Source organism: Cnephaeus nilssonii, assembly GCF_951640355.1.
Source record: "Cnephaeus nilssonii genome assembly, chromosome: 9".
In the NCBI taxonomy this organism is placed as follows: Eukaryota; Metazoa; Chordata; class Mammalia; order Chiroptera; family Vespertilionidae; genus Cnephaeus; species Cnephaeus nilssonii.
The window spans coordinates 9,870,005-9,890,541 of record NC_137080.1 but is presented as its reverse complement, the minus strand read 5'-3'; the positions used below and the strand labels follow the sequence as shown (position 1 = coordinate 9,890,541).

The following is a 20,537-nucleotide window of genomic DNA, read 5'->3' as shown; positions in this document are numbered from 1 at the left end:
TGCGAGAGGGATATCTGACTGCCAGTTTAGGCGGGAATGGGTCATCGGGTCTAAATCAGCTGTTGCAATTCCCCCTAAGGCTCCCGGATTGTGAGAGGGCACAGGCCAGGCTGATTCCCCCCCTTCTCCCCCAAAGCCGTGCATGAATTTCGTGCAGCGGGCCCTCTACTGTGAGATATAAAGAGAGGTATCTCTGATCTCAACACCAGAAATGTGCACCAGCACTACCCTCAGGTTGCACCGATGACCTCCTGCAGGCTCACAGAACGGGGTGGAGCAGTTGCCTATTGCTGCACGATCCACATTCTCTCTCTTTGAGTCTACCCAGAAGCTACAGGCTGGACAGTGATCAGTTCTGGGTCTTCCACACACTGAGGACAAATTGGATGGGACACCCATATGTGTGACACGCTACGTACTCTAAATGTTGGTCCACAAAGTGGTGCGGTGGCCACATCTGGTCCCCATTCCTTCGCAGGAGGTCTCTGGCTCTATGGCACCATGACGGTGGGGGGGTGTGGTGTATACAGAGACAGGCACTATGAGGCCTGCGAAGATGATAACGTTCACTCTCTGTCAGTATATAGAGACCATCAGCAGACGTGAGCCTAAATCCATGACCATCATAGGCTGTGCCTCCTCAGTAGGTGGAAAATATGGGTTTGGCACCCCAAAGAATTGGGCGGTAAAACCGGTTGAGCTGGGGAGAAGAGCAGTGACCGGTGAGGGCAGGTGTCTGAAATGAGTGCCCGGGGTTGCAGGTTCTGTATCCCTGGAAGAGTTGGGTTTGAAGTTCCAGGTGAAGAGAAATGGTTATGGTGGGGGGTTTGCTGTGTGTGGCCAAGTGTGGGAGCAGGGAAGGGACGAGGGTTGTGTGTTGGTGCCTGTGGGTGGAGACCCTGCCCAGCACCCCCTGTCCTGATAGCACCTCTTGTTCCTGCCTCCCCACAGGTGGGCTGGTGGAGGGAAGGAGGGGTCCTGGGGTGGGAAAGTGTGTTGGGAGAGTGTGGGGTGTGGGTGGTTTTGTGGGTGCCATCAGTCAGGCTCGGTATTAAGGAGACATCTCCCTTCCCCTCTCCTTGGCTGCTGGTGGGCAGGGCGGGGGTAGGAAGTGGACTGAGCGTGGGTGTCCGTGAGTCCAGAGAGGCTGCTCTGCGTTGGAGTTGCGGGAGGAGTGGCAGGGCGCGGCGGGATGAAGCCTGCGCAGCGGGAGGGGTAAGGGGGTGGGCGGGGCCAGGCCGCGCAGCTCTGATTGGCGGGAGGAAAAGTGTCGCGGGCCGCCGGTAGGTGGCGGGAAGGACAAGACCCAGACGTCGGCTGGCTTTCCACCTGCGCTCATTCCCTGTCGGCACTTTTTCGCGGGCGCCTCCTGTCCCCCTCTGCTTGTCAGGAAAGCGACCACCCCGGAAAAGGGCGGGGGCCGAACGGCCTCGGCCTGGGACACCCTTCCCGGCCTCTGCGCTCACGCCGCCGCCGCCCGCAAGCCCGGAGCCGCCGGCCGCCTGCGGTTCCCACGCCGCACGGCCTCCCTTCCCCCACCCGGCCGCCCGCCTGTCCGGAGCTGAGCGCACCGACCGCTGCTGCTCGCCATGGCGAGGACCCCGGGCTCCGAGTTCAGCCTCCTCCTCCCGCTGCTCGCGGTGCTGCCTGCGGGTGTGTGGGCAGCGCCCAGCGCCTGTGGGCGCGGAGGTGAGTCCCCAGTAATCTCAGCGGGGGCGCGGGGAGCGGGCGGGGAGGGAGCGGGGGCGCGGGGAGCGGGCGGGGAGGGCGCGGATGGGGGGGCACGGGGAGCGGGCGGGGAGGGAGCGGATGGGGGGGCACGGGGAGCGGGCGGGGAGGGAGCGGGGGGCACGGGGAGCGGGCGGGGAGGGAGCGGGGGGCACGGGGAGCGGGCGGGGAGGGCGCGGATGGGGGAGCACGGGGAGCGGGCGGGGAGGGCGCGGATGGGGGGGGGCGCTGGGAGCGGGCGGGGAGGGAGCGGGGGCGCGGGGAGCGGGCGGGGAGGGAGCGGGGGCACGGGGAGCGGGCGGGGAGGGAGCGGGGGCACGGGGAGCGGGCGGGGAGGGAGCGGGGGCACGGGGAGCGGGCGGGGAGGGAGCGGGGGGCACGGGGAGCGGGCGGGGAGGGAGCGGGGGGCACGGGGAGCGGGCGGGGAGGGAGCGGGGGCACGGGGAGCGGGCGGGGAGGGCGCGGGGGCGCGGGGAGCGGGCGGGGAGGGAGGAAGCCGAGGCTTTAACCTCGCGGGCCGGGCCCATGGCAGGTCCAGACCTTCCCTCCGCAGTGCCCTCCCCGGGCTCACTCCCACCTCGGCGTCCGGGCAGCGGGTTGCCTTGCGGCCAGGCGGGGACCCACAGGGAGGCCGCGGGAAGGCGCTGCGGGGCGGCTCCGGGAGCAGAGGAGGAAGGCGGCCTGCGGGTCCCAGTCCGCTCTCCCGCGCTCCAGTCCTGCTTCTGGGGAACCGGGACCCTGGCCCAGGACCCCGGCGTTTCTCAGAGTCGGGACCCACAGACAGGAGCCCACCCTTCTCCGGGCACTTTGACCCAAGCCCTGCATCCCCACCCTGTCCGCCTCTAAACTTCCCGCGCGCTCTGCCCGCGGTTCCAGGAGGGATTGTGACGTCACAGCGCGGCTGACGTCACCGGCCTCTTCTCTCTGGAGCCCTGCTCTGCAGGTTCTACCTCCCGCCCCTCTGCAGCAGCCAGCCTGTCCCACTCCTGTTCCCTGGGAGCCACTGCTTCCCTCACCAGCCCACCCAGGTTTATTACCCAATTGTTTAGGGTCCCCCAAAACCAGTGCTTCCAACACCTTTTTATCTGTGATGTGAGCCTAATCACCCCTCTGCTAAGTGGCGCTTTATCCCTGTTGCCTGAGGACACACCAGCCATAGTCTCAGCTCCTGGAGCAGGAGGGACAGCAGCTCATTTCCCCAAAGCATGACCCCGGGATGTTCCTAACACAGAGCACCTCTACCTGTGATTTATTATGTTGTCATTGTCCATCCCCATTATACTGGAAGCCATTTTGGGGACTATAGACTCCAACCACATTCCTGACCTTCAGCTAAAGTCATGAGTGAGCTTTTGGAGAATTCTGGTGCTCTTCTCATCCAGGCTTTCCTCACCAGCTTGATAAACAAGAGTTTAGCTTTAGGCTTTCCCAGGGAGAAGGTTGATTGGACACTTTTCTGCCTTTTCATATTATCTCCCCCTGACATATTCATTCTGTGAGCCAGCTGGTCCCTTCCTCCCCTATGTGCCTCAGAAGTTCTGGCTTTTCTGTTCCCCGCATTGTAGCCATGCCTTCTCCCAAGCTTGCAAGATCTATCCTAGCAGCAGGTTAGCCCTACCTCCCTGGGCCATGCAAAATCCCATGACCCATAATTGTAAACTCTCAGTCTCCAACCTTGGGATCTATCCACATCCCCCACCTGCCACCCAGCTTCCCCAGCAGCAGCCCCTCCATGCTCTCCATGTCCCTGCAGGGTACTGGGCTGGTTTCTGACAATCCTCGGGCATCGAGAGCTATCCTCCCAGCCACCTGGCATGTCCCTGCATTGGTTATGGGCTGATGATGTGTATTGGCCTGGTGGCCGCGGGGAGGACGTATCTGGAGATGTGTGGTTTCCTGGCAGGCAGAGGCCTCCTGGCCCTCCTCAAGCAAGGGAGGGGCCCCAACTTCCCCTGGTGAAGGGGGGCACTGGGCAGGGTCAGGCCTTGCTCTGCCAGCCCAGCCATCATGGGGGTTGTCTTGCTGTCACAGAGATGGGGGAGTGGTGTTTTGGGTCTTTTTCTTCCAACCCCAGTCTCAGCAGCATTTTTCCTTCACAGATTCTCACTCTCCTCACTATGATTTCAACATTTCTTATCATGAACATACATGGTGCATGGTTCAAGGAAAGATGGATGAAGAGAAGTATCTTTCATATGACTGTGGCAGCAATAAGGTCATATCCATGAATCTCCTGAGAGAGGCGGGAAAGGCCATGGATTCCTGTAAACATGAGTTAGGTACCCTGAGCGACATTGGAAAGGAATTAAAAACATTACTGCCTGACATTAAACAGGTGAAATACTCAGGTGGAGGTAAGTTTGAAAAACCAAGGGCTAAGTGAGCAGATTGTGGGGCTAGCTACATGGATTGTATTCATTTAAAAAGAAAACTGGATGTTGGTCCTTCCCACGTAGCCCAGCAGGAAGGTGAGGGGGAGCAGGGCAGGGTTAGAAGTGTTCAGCAGAGGTGGACACCGGGTGGGGCACAGCATTTGTCACGACCAGAGGCTGATGTCTTTCCCCTGGGGACTGCGGGGCAGCTCCTTTCACACTGCAGGTCAGCATGATGTGCCAGGGCAAAGCCGATGAAGGCACCTGTGGATTCTTGGAGTTTTTCTTGGATGGACAGAGGCTCCTGACCTTTGACAATAAGACAGCAGAATATAGAGCGGATAATTCCGTAGGTGAACAGCTGAAAAAGAAGTGGGAGAATAATGAGGAATTGACCAAGTTCTTCAATATGACCCTAAGTGGAGACTGTAACTTATTGCATCAGTGCTGGGTGGACCGGAAGAAAGAGCCGGAGACAGGTAACAGGGCAGACAGGGATGGTGTTGTTCTCTTGAGATAAGCTAGATCTATGCTTGTGTGAATGTGGTGTGTGAGTGTGTGCGTATGTGTGTCTCAGCGTGTAAGCGTGTGTGTGAATGGATGTGAGTGTGTTTGAAAAGTGACTAATTTGCAGTGAGTTCTTTCTTGGGAGAGTAATGGCTATGGGTGTGTTCTACCATCTCTCCTTTCCCTTCTCATCTCCTCAGGAGTCTGTTTTCAGACCTCTTCTTTACTGTTCCCGCTTCTGGGCATCACTTTTCTTCTTCATCTCACCTGGCCTATTTCTGGAAATCCTTCAGTACCGCTTCAAATCAGCTCCTGGGAGGACTTCTCTCCCACCTTCCTCGTGAATGTCCTCCTCTTTGGTCACAGCAGGAGTGACTGGGTACATTGTAACCCTTGCTTCCCTCATTAGCTTTGTAGACCCAAGGGGGCAGGGCCTATCTCCTGTTGTTGCTCCCACCCCAGGATCTGTCACTATTGCTGTCACATGTAGAGGGTAGAAACTGTCTGCATAACAGGATTACCTGGGACTGCAGGGGCTGAGGAGGCTTCTTCTCAGAATTGGGTTCTGCACAGATGTCACTCTTGTGTTTCATTGCAGCTGCATCACCCACTGCCTCAGCCACAGTCCCGTCCAAGGCCACCACCAACACACCCATTGCCTGGAGCTACCCTGTGACAACCATATTTGGCAACCTAGGTGGGTCCTTGCAATTACAGTTACTAAGGGCAGGATTGAGTGGGAAGTGAGGGGCAGATGGCCTGCAATGAGGTTATGGAAAGGTGAATTCCCAGCCCGACCACTGCGACCTCAATGAAACTTCTCCTCCTGGAAATTAGCCCAAGAGACTAACACGTATTATCACTTCATAGCCATTACTTGGACAAGCTCAGCCCTGAGTTGGGCATCTCCTCACTGTTAATGCCGGTGGGACAGGGAAGGGCCCAGACCAAGCTTAAGGCCTGTGGATGCTGAAGGGGTTTAGGGATTGCAGTTCTGACTCCACTTCTCTGTTTGGAAGAGTGTTTGGGGCCTGTGTGGGTGGTGTGGGGACAGAGGCACACAGGACATGGGCAGTACGCGCATTCAGGTGAGAGCAGCATGCTGGCTGCATGTGATGTGTCCAGGGGAAGGGAGTATCCAGGGGGCTGAGAGGAGAGGGCCTGGGGTTAATGCCAGGGAGGGGTGGAAGGCCTTGCAGACCCAACTCAAAAGGCTGGAGTTCACATCGGCCTTCTCAGAAAGTGGCTTCTAAAGAGCCAGAAAGGAGGGAGGCAAACAGTAAGGACTGTGTAGGGAGACAAGAGTAAGGTTATAAGGAGGCCAGTTCTCAGTGAATCCTTGGGATTCCTGGCTGAGCCCTGGTGCAGTCACCTGGCAGCCAGCCTCCTCCTCATGTCATGACCTCAACTGGAGACTGTGTGAACTGGCTTCAACAAGTTTCAGGAACCCAGGGTGAAGTTCTGGACAGAAAAGGTAACTGTGCAGAGAGGAAATTATATTGACACTGTCTGTGTGTTGTGTGGGGTTTAAGAAAGTTGTCCATCCACAGTGGTTTTTTTTATTGAGAATAATGCTCATAAATATGTTCTGCGATCTCTCCTTTAGTTCCTCACTTCCTCACGTCTCTTTCTTGCTGTGAATAACCTTGGACCACTCACTGAGGGTTTCTTGCTGACCCCAAATATGAGGGCATCATTCTGTTCCAGACCTTTTCCTTTCACTGTTCCCTCTTTGTAGCATCACTGTTCTTCTTCATCTCACCTGGTCTATTTCTGGAAATCCTTCAGTACCACCTCAAATCAACTCTAGAGGCGTTCTGCATCATCTTCCTCATGTGTCACCTCCTGTCCTGTCACATGAGTGACTGGGTATATTAAACCCTTTCTTCCCCCATTAGCTCTATGAGTCCCTTTGAGACAGGGCCCGTCTCCATTCTTTGTTCCAACCCCAGGATCTGTCACAGTGGCTGCCACACTGAATTGGTAGAAACTGTCTGCAACATAGGATTACCTGAGACATCAGGAGCTGAGGAGGTGTCTCTCAGAACTGAGTACTGCATTGGATGTCACTCTTGTGTTTTCATTGTAGATGTACCAATCACAGTCCCAGCCCCAGCCACAACCACACCTACCACAGCCTCAGCTGCACCAATCACAGTCCCAGCCCCAGCCACAACCACACCTACCACAGCCTCAGCTGCACCAACCAAGAACACAGACCAGTTGGAGCCCTGGGCCATCTTTCTCATTGTATTTATGATTGTCATCTTCCCGATCATTGTTTGCATCGTCCGTTACATTTACAGAAAAAGGTAAAGAGGGCAGAATTGAGTGGGAAATGAGGGGCAGATGGCCTGGAATGTGGACAGGGAAAGGTGAATTTCCAGCCTGTCCTGCCCCCTCACTGAACCTTCTCTTTGTGAAAATTAGACTAGGGAGCTAACATGTAATATGGCTTGATAGCAATAACTTGGACAAGCTCAGCTCTGAGTTCTGCTATCTTCTGTCAAAGCAGTGGGAAAAGGAGGGTCCCATACCAAGGCTTAACCCCTGTAGATGCTAAAGAGGTTTAGTGGTTTCAGTCCTCACTCGCATTCTCTGTTTGGGAGAGTGTGTTTGGGGCCAGTGTGGGTGGTGTGGGAACAGCAGGCACACAGGACATGGGCAGTACTCCCATTCAGGTGAGAGCAGCATGGTGGCTCCATGTGATATATCCAGGGGAAGGGAGTATCCAGGGGGCTAAGAGGAGAGGAGCCCAGGTCTAATGCCAGGAAGGGGTGGAAGGCCTTGTAGTCCCAATTCAAAATGCTGGAATTCACATCTACCTTCCCAGAAAGTGGCTTCAGAGACATCAGGTAAGACAGATGGCCAACAGTGCAGGACAAGTTAGATGGAAGCCATTTTTTTCTGGTACCCCCTGGGAATCCTGGGTGAGCTCTGATTCAATCACCTGGCAGCCAGCTTCCCCCACACTCCAAATCCTGAGCCACTGAGCGCCCCCTGCCTTGAGCAGAGGTGACTCCAGGGATAGGTGAGCTGCTGGTGGAGTTGGATGTTCACAGGTGACTGGAGCAGGAATCCATGGGGCAGGGCAGGGACTCTCACTCTCAGAGCAGTGAGCTGTTACCAGGGTGAGGAGAGCAGGGCAAAGATGGATCTTTGCCACAATGGTCCCCAGAGGTAGTGGAACCAGGATGCAGGCCTCTCTCTTTGGACAAGGCTCCTCTGGGCTATTTTAGAATCAAAACATCAGTAGAAGGAGCATAACAGTTCATTTGCACCTTGAGTCTTGAGCTCCACCTGTCTTTAGATCTGACTTGCTTTGTGGTAAAGGTGTTAGGATATGGGTACAAGCTGTAGGACCCAGGGTGGTGGTGAGAACTAATGGGAAGTATATGACTCTCAGTGAGGGTGGGGCTCTGAGGTGGAAGAGTTTGGGGTAGGTAGCCCCAGGGGAACTGGCCCAGGATTTTCTCAGCCCCTGGGACAAACATGTGCTTCTTTTCAGATGGCAGAAGATGCTGCTCAAAAGCTCTGGGAATGTGGTCTAGTTCAACACTCGTCCCTGCTGGTTGGCTGCCTTTCCATCTCCAGCTGTTCACCTGTTGGCTTCCGGGAGCTGCAGTCCTTACAGCAAATGCAGAGACTTGCAGAAGGTCGTGAGGATACAGCAGATGCCATGCTCATGTTCTTTATTCCATGGGAGGTTTGGCAACTCTGCACATTTTTCAACATTTGGTTCTATTTTCTCTTGGTGCCAATTGTTATAATTCTTGCATTTAGTTCTCCAACTGCTTAAAGAAGAAATCTAACCAGCGACAATATTTCCCAGTCTCTCCTTTGGTTGTGGAAAATGAGATAGATCTCTGCATCAGGATCTTGTTGTAGCAAATGAGCAAGATGCCGTGTGAGACTTCAGAGCCTCAGGGTTTCTATGTCCTGGTCTAGTGCAGTAGCTATCAATTTTGAAAAGATTGGAAATCTCACAAATAATCCAGATAGTACAAATAAAAAGTACAATAGATACTCTCACACACCCATAAAAGTGTCAGATATTTTAAAATATGTCAACTCTAACCACTGGACAGGAAATTCAATAACAGGAATTCTCTTGCATGGTTGTTATAAGTATGAATTGAAGCAACCCTGTGAAATATAACAATATCCAGTACAGTGGACTATATCACCATACATGGCAATCTGAGTGTTAGTTCCAGCTTACACACATGGACCATCAAGTATGTGGATACCATATGTGTTTTTTTTCATTGTAGCATTGTTTGTCACAGCAAAAAATTAGCAACCAGTTAAATATCCAGAAAAGAAAAATCTATTGAAAATGCAGGTAAGCCGAAACCGGTTTGGCTCAATGGATAGAGCGTTGGTCTGCGGACTGAAAGGTACCAGGTTCGATTCCGGTCAAGGGCATGTACATTGGCTGCGGGCACATCCCTGGTAGGGGGTGTGCAGGAGGCAGCTGGTCGATGATTCTCTCTCATCGATGTTTCTAGCTTTCTATCCCTCTCCCTTCCTCTCTGTAAAAAAATCAATAAAATATAAAAAAAAAGAAAAAAAAAAGAAAAAAAAAAGAAAATGCAGGTAAATATTTTTATTTCTCTCTAGCTGACAGATGAAATAATCTAAACCCCCTTAAAAATGAAACACCCATGATGCTGAATGAAAACATTGAAATCTTTAAAATACAGTAATGATGGCATCTGGGTGTCCCCCAAGAACAGTGGCATCTAAATACAAATCTCTCCACATATTTTAAAAAGTATACAAAGCACGGAAGGTGTAAATGAAACACCTATAAATCACAACTTGAGCATAACAAAGAGATGGGAACTATCTAAACCCATCAGACCCTTTTGCTGGTGTCACTGGTGAGTAGAGGACATTCTTGGTGAAACTTGCTGGGGACTAAGGATGCGGTGACTCTAGTGCAGTGGTTCCCAACGTGGGGCACACACCCCACAGGGGGGCAATTTGATGTTTAAGGGGGGCAATTGGAGCATGAGTTATTGACAGTGAATTTTTTGCATTTCTTATGGTTCTAGAGGCCTCATATACAGTAAACAATATATTATGACATATTTATGCATTTCAGTTCTCTATTATATGTTTTGAAACTTTATTTGCTATTTTTCATATAATTTCATGTTATTATTATTTTAAACAATGTCTTAGTGCTTTATTCTTCAACTGTCTTTTCCTTCTTTTATTTTTCTCTTTCATGGATGCCATGCTCTTTGGAAGCTTGTTTAGAGCAAGTTAATGGCCTTTTAGGCTTCCTCCACATGAATAGGAGTTCACTTTTTGAATAATAAGAATTATATGTCACAGGGGACATCAGGGTTTTAGAGGTGCTTAGGTGGGGCATGGCCACAGAAGGTGGGGAACCACTGCTCTAGTGCATTGATGTGAAATCTACTTTGGTGGTTGTGCTGGGGTGATAACAGGCCTGGTGGTTAGGAAATACACTCTAGAGAATGTGGCAGTGATAGGATATTCCCAGCTTAGTGCTCAGTAGCTCAGGAGTAGACTTTCTGTTACTGCATTCAGAATGCTTTTTAAAGATTTTTCTTGTTTTAAAAATTCTGGAACAGGTTTTAAAAGTGAGAATTTAGGAAAAACTTAATTTTCAGAATATGCTCTATGAAGGGAGGTACCTCAATAAATGCAAGAGAGATGGGGAGAATTGTCTGCCCTGCCTCTGCCTCAGATCCTTCCCTTTGTATAAAGTCAGGTCCTCCTCCTTTATTTTCTGCTGACCCTTCCATGCTCCAATCTTAATCAGCTTCTCCCTCCTCCACCTCCACAGCATGGTCAGCTCAGGCCTATGATCTGAGAGGTATCTGTGGTAGGACAAGGTGCTAAGGGAACTTCATGGCCTTCCTACTGGATCACAACACAGACCCCTAATGTTCTGAAGCAAGGCTATGTCTCTTGCCACAAGGAGACCCACAACATTTAAAGAGGCCCCTGGTGAAGTACTGGGACCTGGGAGAGATGAGGCTCTGGCTGTGGGGCATCAGAGTTGTCCATTGTGTCATTAGGGCAGCTAGGCCCAGCAGTCAGAGAATAGAGGTGAGCAGGGTCACAGGAAACATCCATATAATAAAAGGGTAATATGCTAACGAGCTAGAGCAGAAGTCATTCGGGACCTCCATCCTTCCTTCTGGACCTTCCAGCTCCTCTGGGAGGACGGAGGCCGCAGGATCCAGGGAGCCACTGTGGCTGTGAGGGAGGGATCTGGCCCAGGCAGCCTGCCACCTGTCCGCCCAAGGCTGAGAGGGAGGAAGCCAGGCAGCCACCTGTGGTTAGGGGTGATCAGGAAGGCAGGCAGGTGAGCAGTTAGGAGCCAGAGTTCCCGGATTGCGAGAGGGATATCTGACTGCCAGTTTAGGCGGGAATGGGCCATCGGGTCTAAACCGGCAGACGGATATCCCCCGAAGGTTCCCCGAATGTGAGAGGGCACAGGCCAGGCTGACTGCTCCCCACCCCCCACCCGTGCATGAATTTCGTGCAGTGGGCCCTCAAGTGTAAGATATAAAGAGAGATGTCCCTGATCTCAACACCAGAAATGTGCACCAGCACTACCCTCAGGTTGCACCGATGACCTCCTGCAGGCTCACAGAACGGGGTGGAGCAGTTGCCTATTGCTGCACGATCCACATTCTCTCACTCTGACTCTACCCAGAAGCTACAGGCTGGACAGTGATCAGTTCTGGGTCTTCCACACACTGAGGACAAATTGGACGGGACACCCATATGTGTGACACGCTACGTACTCTAAATGTTGGTCCACAAAGTGGTGCGGTGGCCACATCTGGTCCCCATTCCTTCGCAGGAGGGCTCTGGCTGCTATGGCACCGTGACGGTGGGGGGGTGTGGTGTATACAGAGACAGGCACTATGAGGCCTGCGAAGATGATAACGTTCACTATCTGTTAGTATATAGAGACCATCAGCAGACGTGAGCCTAAATCCATGATCCTCATATGCTGTGCCTCCTCAGTAGGTGGAAAATATGGGTTTGGCACCCCAAAGAATTGGGCGGTAAAACCGGTTGAGCTGGGGAGAAGAGCAGTGACCGGTGAGGGCAGGTGTCTGAAATGAGTGCCCGGGGTTGCAGGTTCTGTCATCCCTGGAAGAGTTGGGTTTGAAGTTCCAGGTGAAGAGAAATGGTTATGGTGGAGGGTTTGCGGTGTGTGGCCAAGTGTGGGAGCAGGGAAGGGGCGAGGGTTGTGTGTTGGTGCCTGTGGGTGGAGACCCTGCCCAGCACCCCCTGTCCTGATAGCACCTCTTGTTCCTGCCTCCCCACAGGTGGGCTGGTGGAGGGAAGGAGGGGTCCTGGGGTGGGAAAGTGTGTTGGGAGAGTGTGGGGTGTGGGTGGTTTTGTGGGTGCCATCAGTCAGGCTCGGTATTAAGGAGGCATCTCCCTTCCCCTCTCCTTGGCTGCAGGTGGGCAGGGCGGGGGTAGGAAGTGGACTGAGCGTGGGTGTCCGTGAGTCCAGAGAGGCTGCTCTGCATTGGAGTTGCGGGAGGAGTGGCAGGGCGCGGCGGGGCAGCAGCCTGAACGCAGGGGAAGGAGGAAGGGGGGTGGGCGGGGCCAGGCCGCGCAGCTCTGATTGGCGGGAGGAAAAGTGTCGCGGGCCGCCGGTAGGTGGCGGGAAGGACAAGACCCAGACGTCGGCTGGCTTTCCACCTGCGCTCATTCCCCGTCGGCACTTTTTCGCGGGCGCCTCCTGTCCCCCTCTGCTTGTCAGGAAAGCGACCACCCCGGAAAAGGGCGGGGGTCGAACGGCCTCGGCCTGGGACACCCTTCCCGGCCTCTGCGCTCACGCCGCCGCCGCCCGCAAGCCCGGAGCCGCCGGCCGCCTGCGGTTCCCACGCCGCACGGCCTCCCTTCCCCCACCCGGCCGCCCGCCTGTCCGGAGCTGAGCGCACCGACCGCTGCTGCTCGCCATGGCGAGGACCCCGGGCTCCAAGTTCAGCCTCCTCCTCCTGCTGCTCGCGGTGCTGTCTGCCTGTGTGTGGGCAGCGCCCAGCGCCTGTGGGCGCGGAGGTGAGTCCCCAGTAATCTCAGCGGGGGCGCGGGGAGCGGGCGGGGAGGGAGCGGGGGCGCGGGGAGCGGGCGGGGAGGGCGCGGGGGGCGCGGGGAGCGGGCGGGGAGGGCGCGGGGGGCGAGGGGAGCGGGCGGGGAGGGCGCGGGGGGCGCGGGGAGCGGGCGGGGAGGGCGCGGATGGGGAGCGCGGGGAGCGGGCGGGGAGGGAGCGGATGGGGGGGCACGGGGAGCGGGCGGGGAGGGAGGAAGCCGAGGCTTTAACCTCGCGGGCCGGGCCCATGGCAGGTCCAGAACCTTCCCTCCGCAGTGCCCTCCCCGGGCTCACTCCCACCTCGGCGTCCGGGCAGCGGGTTGCCTTGCGGCCAGGCGGGGACCCACAGGGAGGCCGCGGGAAGGCGCTGCGGGGCGGCTCCGGGAGCAGAGGAGGAAGGCGGCCTGCGGGTCCCAGTCCGCTCTCCCGCGCTCCAGTCCTGCTTCTGGGGAACCGGGACCCTGGCCCAGGACCCCGGCGTTTCTCAGAGTCGGGACCCACAGACAGGAGCCCACCCTTCTCCGGGCACTTTGACCCAAGCCCTGCATCCCCACCCAGTCCGCCTCTGAACTTCCCGCGCGCTCTGCCCGCGGTTCCAGGAGGGATTGTGACGTCACAGCGCGGCTGACGTCACCGGCCTCTTCTCTGGAGCCCTGCTCTGCAGGTTCTACCTCCCGCCCCTCTGCACCACCCAGCCTGTCCCACTCCTGTTCCCTGGGAGCCACTGCTCCCCTCCCCAGAGCACCCAGGTTTATTACCCAATTCTCAGGGGTCCCCAAACCAGTGCTTCCAACACCTTTTTATCTGTGATGTGAGCCTAATCACCCCTCCGCTAAGTGGCGCTTTATACCTGTTGCCTGAGGACACACCAGCCATAGTCTCAGCTCCTGAAGCAGGAGGGAGAGCAGCTCATTTTCCCAAAGCATGACCCTGGGATGTTCCTAACACAGAGCACCTCTACCTGTGATTTATTATGTTGTCATTGTCCATCCCCATTATACTGGAAGCCATTTTGGGGACTATAGACTCCAACCACATTCCTGACCTTCAGCTAAAGTCATCAGTGAGCTTTTGGAGAATTCTGGTTTTCTTCTCATCCAGGCTTTCCTCATCAGCTTGGTAAACAAGAGTTTAGCTTTAGGCTTTCCCAGGGAGCAGGTTGATTGGAGACTTTTCTGCCTTTTCGTATGATCTCCCCCTGGCATATTCATTCTGTGAGCCAGCTGGTCCCTTCCTCCCCTATGTGCCTCAGAAGTTCTGGCTTTACTGTTCCCCGCATTGTAGCCCTGCCTTCTCCCAAGCTTGCAAGATCTATCCTAGCAGCAGGTTAGCGCTACCTCCCTGGGCCATGCAAAATCCCATGACCCATAATTGTAAACTCTCAGTCTCCAACCTTGGGATCTATCCACATCCCCCACCTGCCACCCAGCTTCCCCAGCAGCAGCCCCTCCATGCTCTCCATGTCCCTGGAGGGTACTGGGCTGGTTTCTGACAATCCTCGGGCATCGAGAGCTATCCTCCCAGCCACCTGGCATGTCCCTGCATTGGTTATGGGCTGATGATGAGTATTGGCCTGGTGGCCGCGGGGAGGACGTATCTGGAGATGTGTGGTTTCCTGGCAGGCAGAGGCCTCCTGGCCCTCCTCAAGCAAGGGAGGGGCCCCAACTTCCCCTGGTGAAGGGGGGCACTGGGCAGGGTCAGGCCTTGCTCTGCCAGCCCAGCCATCATGGGGATTGTCTTGCTGTCACAGAGATGGGGGCGTGGTGTTTTGGGTCTTTTTCTTCCAACCCCAGTCTCAGCAGCATTTTTCCTTCCCAGATTCTCACTCTCCTCACTATGATTTCAACATTTCTTATCATGAACATCCATGGTGCAAGGTCCAAGGAAAGATGGATGAAGAGAAGTATCTTTCATATGACTGTGGCATCAATAAGGACATATCCATGAATCTCCTGAGAGAGGCGGGAAAGGCCATGGATTCCTGTAAACATGAGTTAGGTACCCTGAGAGACATTGGAAAGGAATTAAAAACATTACTGCCTGACATTAAACAGGAGAAATACGCAGATGGAGGTAAGTTTGAAAAACCAAGGTCAGAAGTGAGCAGATTGTGGAGCTAGCTGTATGGATTGTATTCATTTAAAGAGAAAACTGGATGTTGGGCCTTCCCACGTAGCCCAGCAGGAAGGTGAGGGGGAGCAGGGCAGGGTTAGAAGTGTTCAGCAGAGGTGGACACCGGGTGGGGCACAGCATTTGTCAGGACCAGAGGCTGATGTCTTTCCCCTGGGGACTGCGGGGCAGCTCCTTTCACCCTGCAGGTCAGGATGACGTGCCAGGGCAAAGCCGATGAAGGCACCTGTGGATTCTTGGAGTTTTTCTTGGATGGACAGAGGTTCCTTACCTTTGACAATAAGACAGCAGAATATAGAGCGGATAATTCCGTAGGTGAACGGCTGAAAAAGAAGTGGGAGAATAATGAGGATTTGACCAAGTTCTTCAAAATGACCCTAAGTGGAGACTGTAACTTATTGCATCAGTGCTGGGTGCACCGGAAGAAAGAGCCGGAGACAGGTAACAGGGCAGACAGGGATGGTGCTGTTCTCTTGAGATAAGCTAGATCTACGCTTGTGTGAATGTGGTGTGTGAGTGTGTGCATATGTGTGTCTCAGCGTGTAAGCGTGTGTGTGAATGGATGTGAGTGTGTTTGAAAAGTGACTAATTTGCAGTGAGTTCTTTCTTGGGAGAGTAATGGCCATGGGTGTGTTCTACCATCTCTCCTTTCCCTTCTCATCTCCTCAGGAGTCTGTTTTCAGACCTCTTCTTTACTGTTCCCGCTTCTGGGCATCACTTTTCTTCTTCATCTCACCTGGCCTATTTCTGGAAATCCTTCAATACCGCTTCAAATCAGCTCCTGGGAGGACTTCTCTCCCACCTTCCTCGTGAGTGTCCTCCTCTTTGGTCACAGCAGGAGTGACTGGGTACATTGTAACCCTTGCTTCCCTCATTAGCTTTGTAGACCCAAGGGGGCAGGGCCTATCTCCTGTTGTTGCTCCCACCCCAGGATCTGTCACTATTGCTGTCACACGTAGAGGGTAGAAACTGTCTGCATAACAGGATTACCTGGGACTGCAGGGGCTGAGGAGGCGTCTTCTCAGAATTGGGTTCTGCACAGATGTCACTCTTGTGTTTCATTGCAGCTGCATCACCCACTGCCTCAGCCACAGTCCCGTCCAAGGACACCACCAACACACCCATTGCCTGGAGCTACCCTGTGACAACCATATTTGGCAACCTAGGTGGGTCCTTGCAATTACAGTTACTAAGGGCAGATTGAGTGGGGAGTGAGGGGCAGATGGCCTGCAATGAGGTTATGGAAAGGTGAATTCCCAGCCCGACCACTGCGACCTCAATGAAACTTCTCCTCCTGGAAATTAGCCCAAGAGACCAACACGTATTATCACTTCATAGCCATTACTTGGACAAGCTCAGCCCTGAGTTGGGCATCTCCTCACTGTTAATGCCGGTGGGACAGGGAAGGGCCCAGACCAAGCTTAAGGCCTGTGGATGCTGAAGGGGTTTAGCGAATTCAGTTCTGACTCAGATTCTCTGTTTGGAAAGGGTGTTTGGGGCCTGTGTGGGTGGTGTGGGGACAGAGGCACACAGGGCATGGGCAGTACTCACTTTCAGGTGAGAGCAGCATGCTGGCTGCATGTGATGTGTCCAGGGGAAGGGAGTATCCAGGGGGCTGAGAGGAGAGGGGCCCGGGGTTAATGCCGGGAGGGGTGGAAGGCCTTGCAGACCCAACTCAAAAGGCTGGAGTTCACATCGGCCTTCTCAGAAAGTGGCTTCTAAAGAGCCAGAAAGGAGGGAGGCAAACAGTAAGGACTGTGTAGGGAGACAAGAGTAAGGTTATAAGGAGGCCAGTTCTCAGTGAATCCTTGGGATTCCTGGCTGAGCCCTGGTGCAGTCACCTGGCAGCCAGCCTCCTCCTCATGTCATGACCTCAACTGGAGATTGTGTGAACTGGCTTCAACAAGTTTCAGGAACCCAGGGTGAAGTTCTGGACAGAAAAGGTAACTGTGCAGAGAGGAAATTATATTGACACTGTCTGTGTGTTGTGTGGGGTTTAAGAAAGTTGTCCATCCACAGTGTTTGTTTTTTTTTATTGAGAATAATGCTCATAAATATGTTCTGTGATCTCTCCTTTAGTTCCTCACTTCCTCACGTCTCTTTCTTGCTGTGAATAACCTTGGACCACTCACTGAGGGTTTCTTGCTGACCCCAAATATGAGGGCATCATTCTGTTCCAGACCTTTTCCTTTCACTGTTCCCTCTTTGTAGCATCACTGTTCTTCTTCACCTCACCTGGTCTATTTCTGGAAATCCTTCAGTACCACCTCAAATCAACTCTAGAGGCGTTCTGCATCATCTTCCTCACGTGTCACCTCCTGTCCTGTCACATGAGTGACTGGGTATATTAAACCCTTGCTTCCCCCATTAGCTCTATGAGTCCCTTTGAGACAGGGCCCATCTCCATTCTTTGTTCCAACCCCAGGATCTGTCACAGTGGCTGCCTCACTGAATTGGTAGAAACTGTCTGCAACATAGGATTACCTGGGACACCAGGAGCTGAGGAGGTGTCTCTCAGAACTGAGTACTGCATTGGCTGTCACTCTTGTGTTTTCATTGCAGCTGCACCAATCACAGTCCCAGCCCCAGCCACAAGCACACCTACCATAGCCTCAGCTGCACCAACCACAGTCCCAGCCCCAGCCACAACCACACCTCCCATAGCCTCAGCTGCACCAACCAAGAACACAGACCAGTTGGAGACCTGGGCCATCATTCTCATTGTATTTATGATTTTCATCATCTGATCATCGTTTGCATCATCCGTTACATTTACAGAAAAAGGTAAAGAGGGCAGAATTGAGTGGGAAATGAGGGGCAGATGGCCTGGAATGTGGACAGGGAAAGGTGAATTCCCAGCCTGTCCCTGCCCCCTCACAGAACCTTCTCTTTGTGAAAATTAGACTAGGGAGCTAACATGTAATATGGCTTGATAGCAATAACTTGGACAAGCTCAGCTCTGAGTTCTGCTATCTTCTGTCAAAGCAGTGGGAAAAGGAGGGTCCCATACCAAGGCTTAACCCCTGTAGATGCTAAAGAGGTTTAGTGATTTCAGTCCTCACTCACATTCTCTGTTTGGGAGAGTGTGTTTGGGGCCAGTGTGGGTGGTGTGGGAACAGCAGGCACACAGGGCATGGGCAGTACTCCCATTCAGGTGAGAGCAGCATGGTGGCTCCATGTGATATATCCAGGGGAAGGGAGTATCCAGGGGGCTAAGAGGAGAGGAGCCCAGGTGTAATGCCAGGAAGGGGTGGAAGGCCTTGTAGTCCCAATTCAAAATGCTGGAATTCACATCTACCTTCCCAGAAAGAGGCTTTGGAGACATCAGGTAAGACAGATGGCCAACAGTACAGGACAAGTTAGATGGAAGCCATTTTTTCCTGGAACCCCCTGGGAATCCTGGGTGAGCTCTGATTCAATCACCTGGCAGCCAGCTTCCCCCACACTCCAAATCCTGAGCCACTGAGCGTCCCCTGCCTTGAGCAGAGGTGACTCCAGGGATAGGTGAGCTGCTGGTGGAGTTGGATGTTCACAGGTGACTGGAGCAGGAATCCATGGGGCAGGGCAGGGACTCTCACTCTCAGAGCAGTGAGCTGTTACCAGGGTGAGGAGAGCAGGGCAAAGATGGATCTTTGTGCAACCGTCCCCAGAGGTAGAGGAACCAGGATGCAGGCCTCTCTCTTTGGACAAGGCTCCTCTGGGATTTTTTAGAATCAAAACGTCAGTAGAAGGAGCATAACAGTTCATTTGCTCCTTGAGTCCTGAGCCCCACCTGTCTTTAGATCTGACTTGCTTTGTGGTAAAGGTGTTAGGATATGGGTACAAGCTGTAGGACCCAGGGTGGTGGTGAGAACTAATGGGAAATATATAACTCTCAGTGAAGGTGGGGCTCTGAGAAGGAAGGGTTTGGGGTAGGTAGCTCCAGGGGAACTGGCCCAGGATTTTCTCAGCCCCTGGGACAAACATGTGCTTCTTTTCAGATGGCAGAAGATGCTGCTCAAAAGCTCCTGGGAGTGTGGTCTAGTTCAACACTCATCCCTGCTGGTTGGCTGCCTTTCCACCTCCAGCTGTTCACCTGTTGGCTTCCGGGAGCTGCAGTCATTACAGCAAATGCAGAGACTTGCAGAAGGTCGTGAGGATACAGCAGATGCCATGTTCATGTCCTTTATTCCATGAGAAGTTTGGCAACTCTGCACATTTTTCAACATTTGGTTCCATTTTCTCTTGGTGCCAATTGTTATAATTCTTGCATTTACTTCTCCAACTGCTTGAAAAAGAAATCTAACCAGAGACAATATTTCCCAGTCTCTCCTTTGGTTGTGGAAAATGAGATAGATCTCTGCATCAGGATCTTGTTGTAGCAAATGAACAAGATGCCCTGTGAGACTTCAGAGCCTCAGCATTTCTTTCTATGTCCTTGTCGAACCTCACCACCTTTTATTTGTATTTTATTTATTATTTGATTAATTAATTTCAAAAGCCTCACCCACAGATATTTTTCCATTGATTTTAGAGAGAGTGGAAGGGAGGTAGGAAGAGGAGAGACAGAGAGAGAGAGAAACATGATATGAGACACATCAGTTGGTTGCCTCCTGCATGTAGCCCTATGGGGGCCAGAGGACCTGCAAAGGGAGGTATGTGCCCTTGACCTACTTTTGAGCTGATGCTCTAAACATTGAGTCAAATCAGCCAGGGCCTCACCATCTTTTAAAGGGGAAAATAATATTTAAGGGTGGGGGGGGGGGGGCAATGGTAAGATATGTCCACATATAATACCTTAATAAAAAAATAATTCCTTCTAAAAAAAAATAAAAAAGAAAATAATGTTTATGATGGTTACCTTTAGAAAGTTTTAAACTATGTAAAGTTTTAAACTATGTAATGCTATTTAAATTTATATATCTCTATAAAATAATACTATAAAAATACAATTACTTAGGAATTTTGTTTCATAACACACAGTATTTCAGGTGATTATTGTTTGTCCAAATCATGCATTAAATAAAACCAGGGATTCTAATAAATTATTATGGAAACAGAATTTACCATCTTAGTCATGCCATGGAATAAAAAAATCATATGGATCCTAAGGTATGAGGATTTTTCTGATATTAGCGCACACTCCACCCACACAGTAACTTTCCTATGATTCTGTCTCTGCAGACTCACCTCCTTCAGTGGCTGAAACATCTCTATTTTTTTTTCATCTCTATTTTTAAAAAATATATTTTACTCATTTTTACAGAGAGGAAGGGAGATAGAGAGTTAGAAACATTGATGAGAGGGAAACATTGATCAGCTTCTTCCCACTGGGGGTTGAGCCCACAACCAAGGTACATGACCTTTGCCAGAAGCCAATTCTAGCATGTCAGCAGGGCTGAATCATCTGGGATGGCTAAAAAGCATCTCCCCCAAACCTGAATAGGTCATTTCCCCAAACCTGAATAGGATAATCCTTTGTTGCCAGACAGCTCAGGGCATTTTATTGCCTCCTTTTGGCCAAACACCTGAACAGCTGTAGGCTATTCCTCAAACTGAGAATGCTTCTGTAAAACTACCCTTTGGAACCTTACCATTTGAAGTGTATGTCTCCACCATGCCTTAGGACAAATTGTGTTAATAAATAGCATGGGGTTTCTTAGACAAGGGGTAGTCTTCAGCTCCTTTTAGCTGAAGCTCCTCTGACCCGCCATGCCTTT

The 20,537-nt window shown here is 52.7% G+C and overlaps 3 protein-coding genes across 6 annotated transcripts in view; all 3 read left to right on the top strand.

Annotated features, from left to right (window-relative positions):
• LOC307105176 (UL16-binding protein 3-like) overlaps positions 1–19,545 on the top strand; it is a 66,176-nt gene extending 46,631 nt beyond the window's left edge. The window contains exon 6 of the mRNA XM_079780708.1: positions 18,819–19,545. Coding sequence (XP_079636834.1) covers positions 18,819–19,014 — 196 coding nt within the window. The 3' untranslated portion in view covers positions 19,015–19,545. The remainder of the gene's footprint in view (positions 1–18,818) is intronic.
• LOC307105177 (UL16-binding protein 3-like) lies at positions 1,325–9,561 on the top strand. 3 transcript variants are annotated; one of them, XM_079780712.1, is made up of 6 exons: positions 1,325–1,689; positions 3,828–4,082; positions 4,454–4,579; positions 5,206–5,304; positions 6,697–6,919; positions 8,116–9,561. In XM_079780712.1, the coding sequence occupies exons 1-6, from the start codon at positions 1,590–1,592 to the stop codon at positions 8,156–8,158; spliced, it is 846 nt and encodes a 281-aa protein (XP_079636838.1). In that variant the 5' UTR covers positions 1,325–1,589; the 3' UTR covers positions 8,159–9,561. The 3 variants fall into 3 exon arrangements, with proteins under 3 accessions (XP_079636838.1, XP_079636837.1, XP_079636836.1); XM_079780711.1 differs by having other exon boundaries at positions 4,310–4,579; positions 6,751–6,919; XM_079780710.1 differs by having other exon boundaries at positions 4,310–4,579.
• LOC307105792 (UL16-binding protein 3-like) lies at positions 12,300–17,597 on the top strand. 2 transcript variants are annotated; one of them, XM_079781672.1, is made up of 5 exons: positions 12,300–12,677; positions 14,527–14,781; positions 15,010–15,279; positions 15,906–16,004; positions 17,401–17,597. In XM_079781672.1, exons 1-5 carry the CDS (start codon positions 12,578–12,580, stop codon positions 17,583–17,585), a joined length of 909 nt encoding a protein of 302 aa, XP_079637798.1. In that variant the 5' UTR covers positions 12,300–12,577; the 3' UTR covers positions 17,586–17,597. The 2 variants fall into 2 exon arrangements, with proteins under 2 accessions (XP_079637798.1, XP_079637799.1); XM_079781673.1 differs by lacking the exon at positions 15,906–16,004.
• Positions 19,546–20,537: the final 992 nt, after the last annotated feature.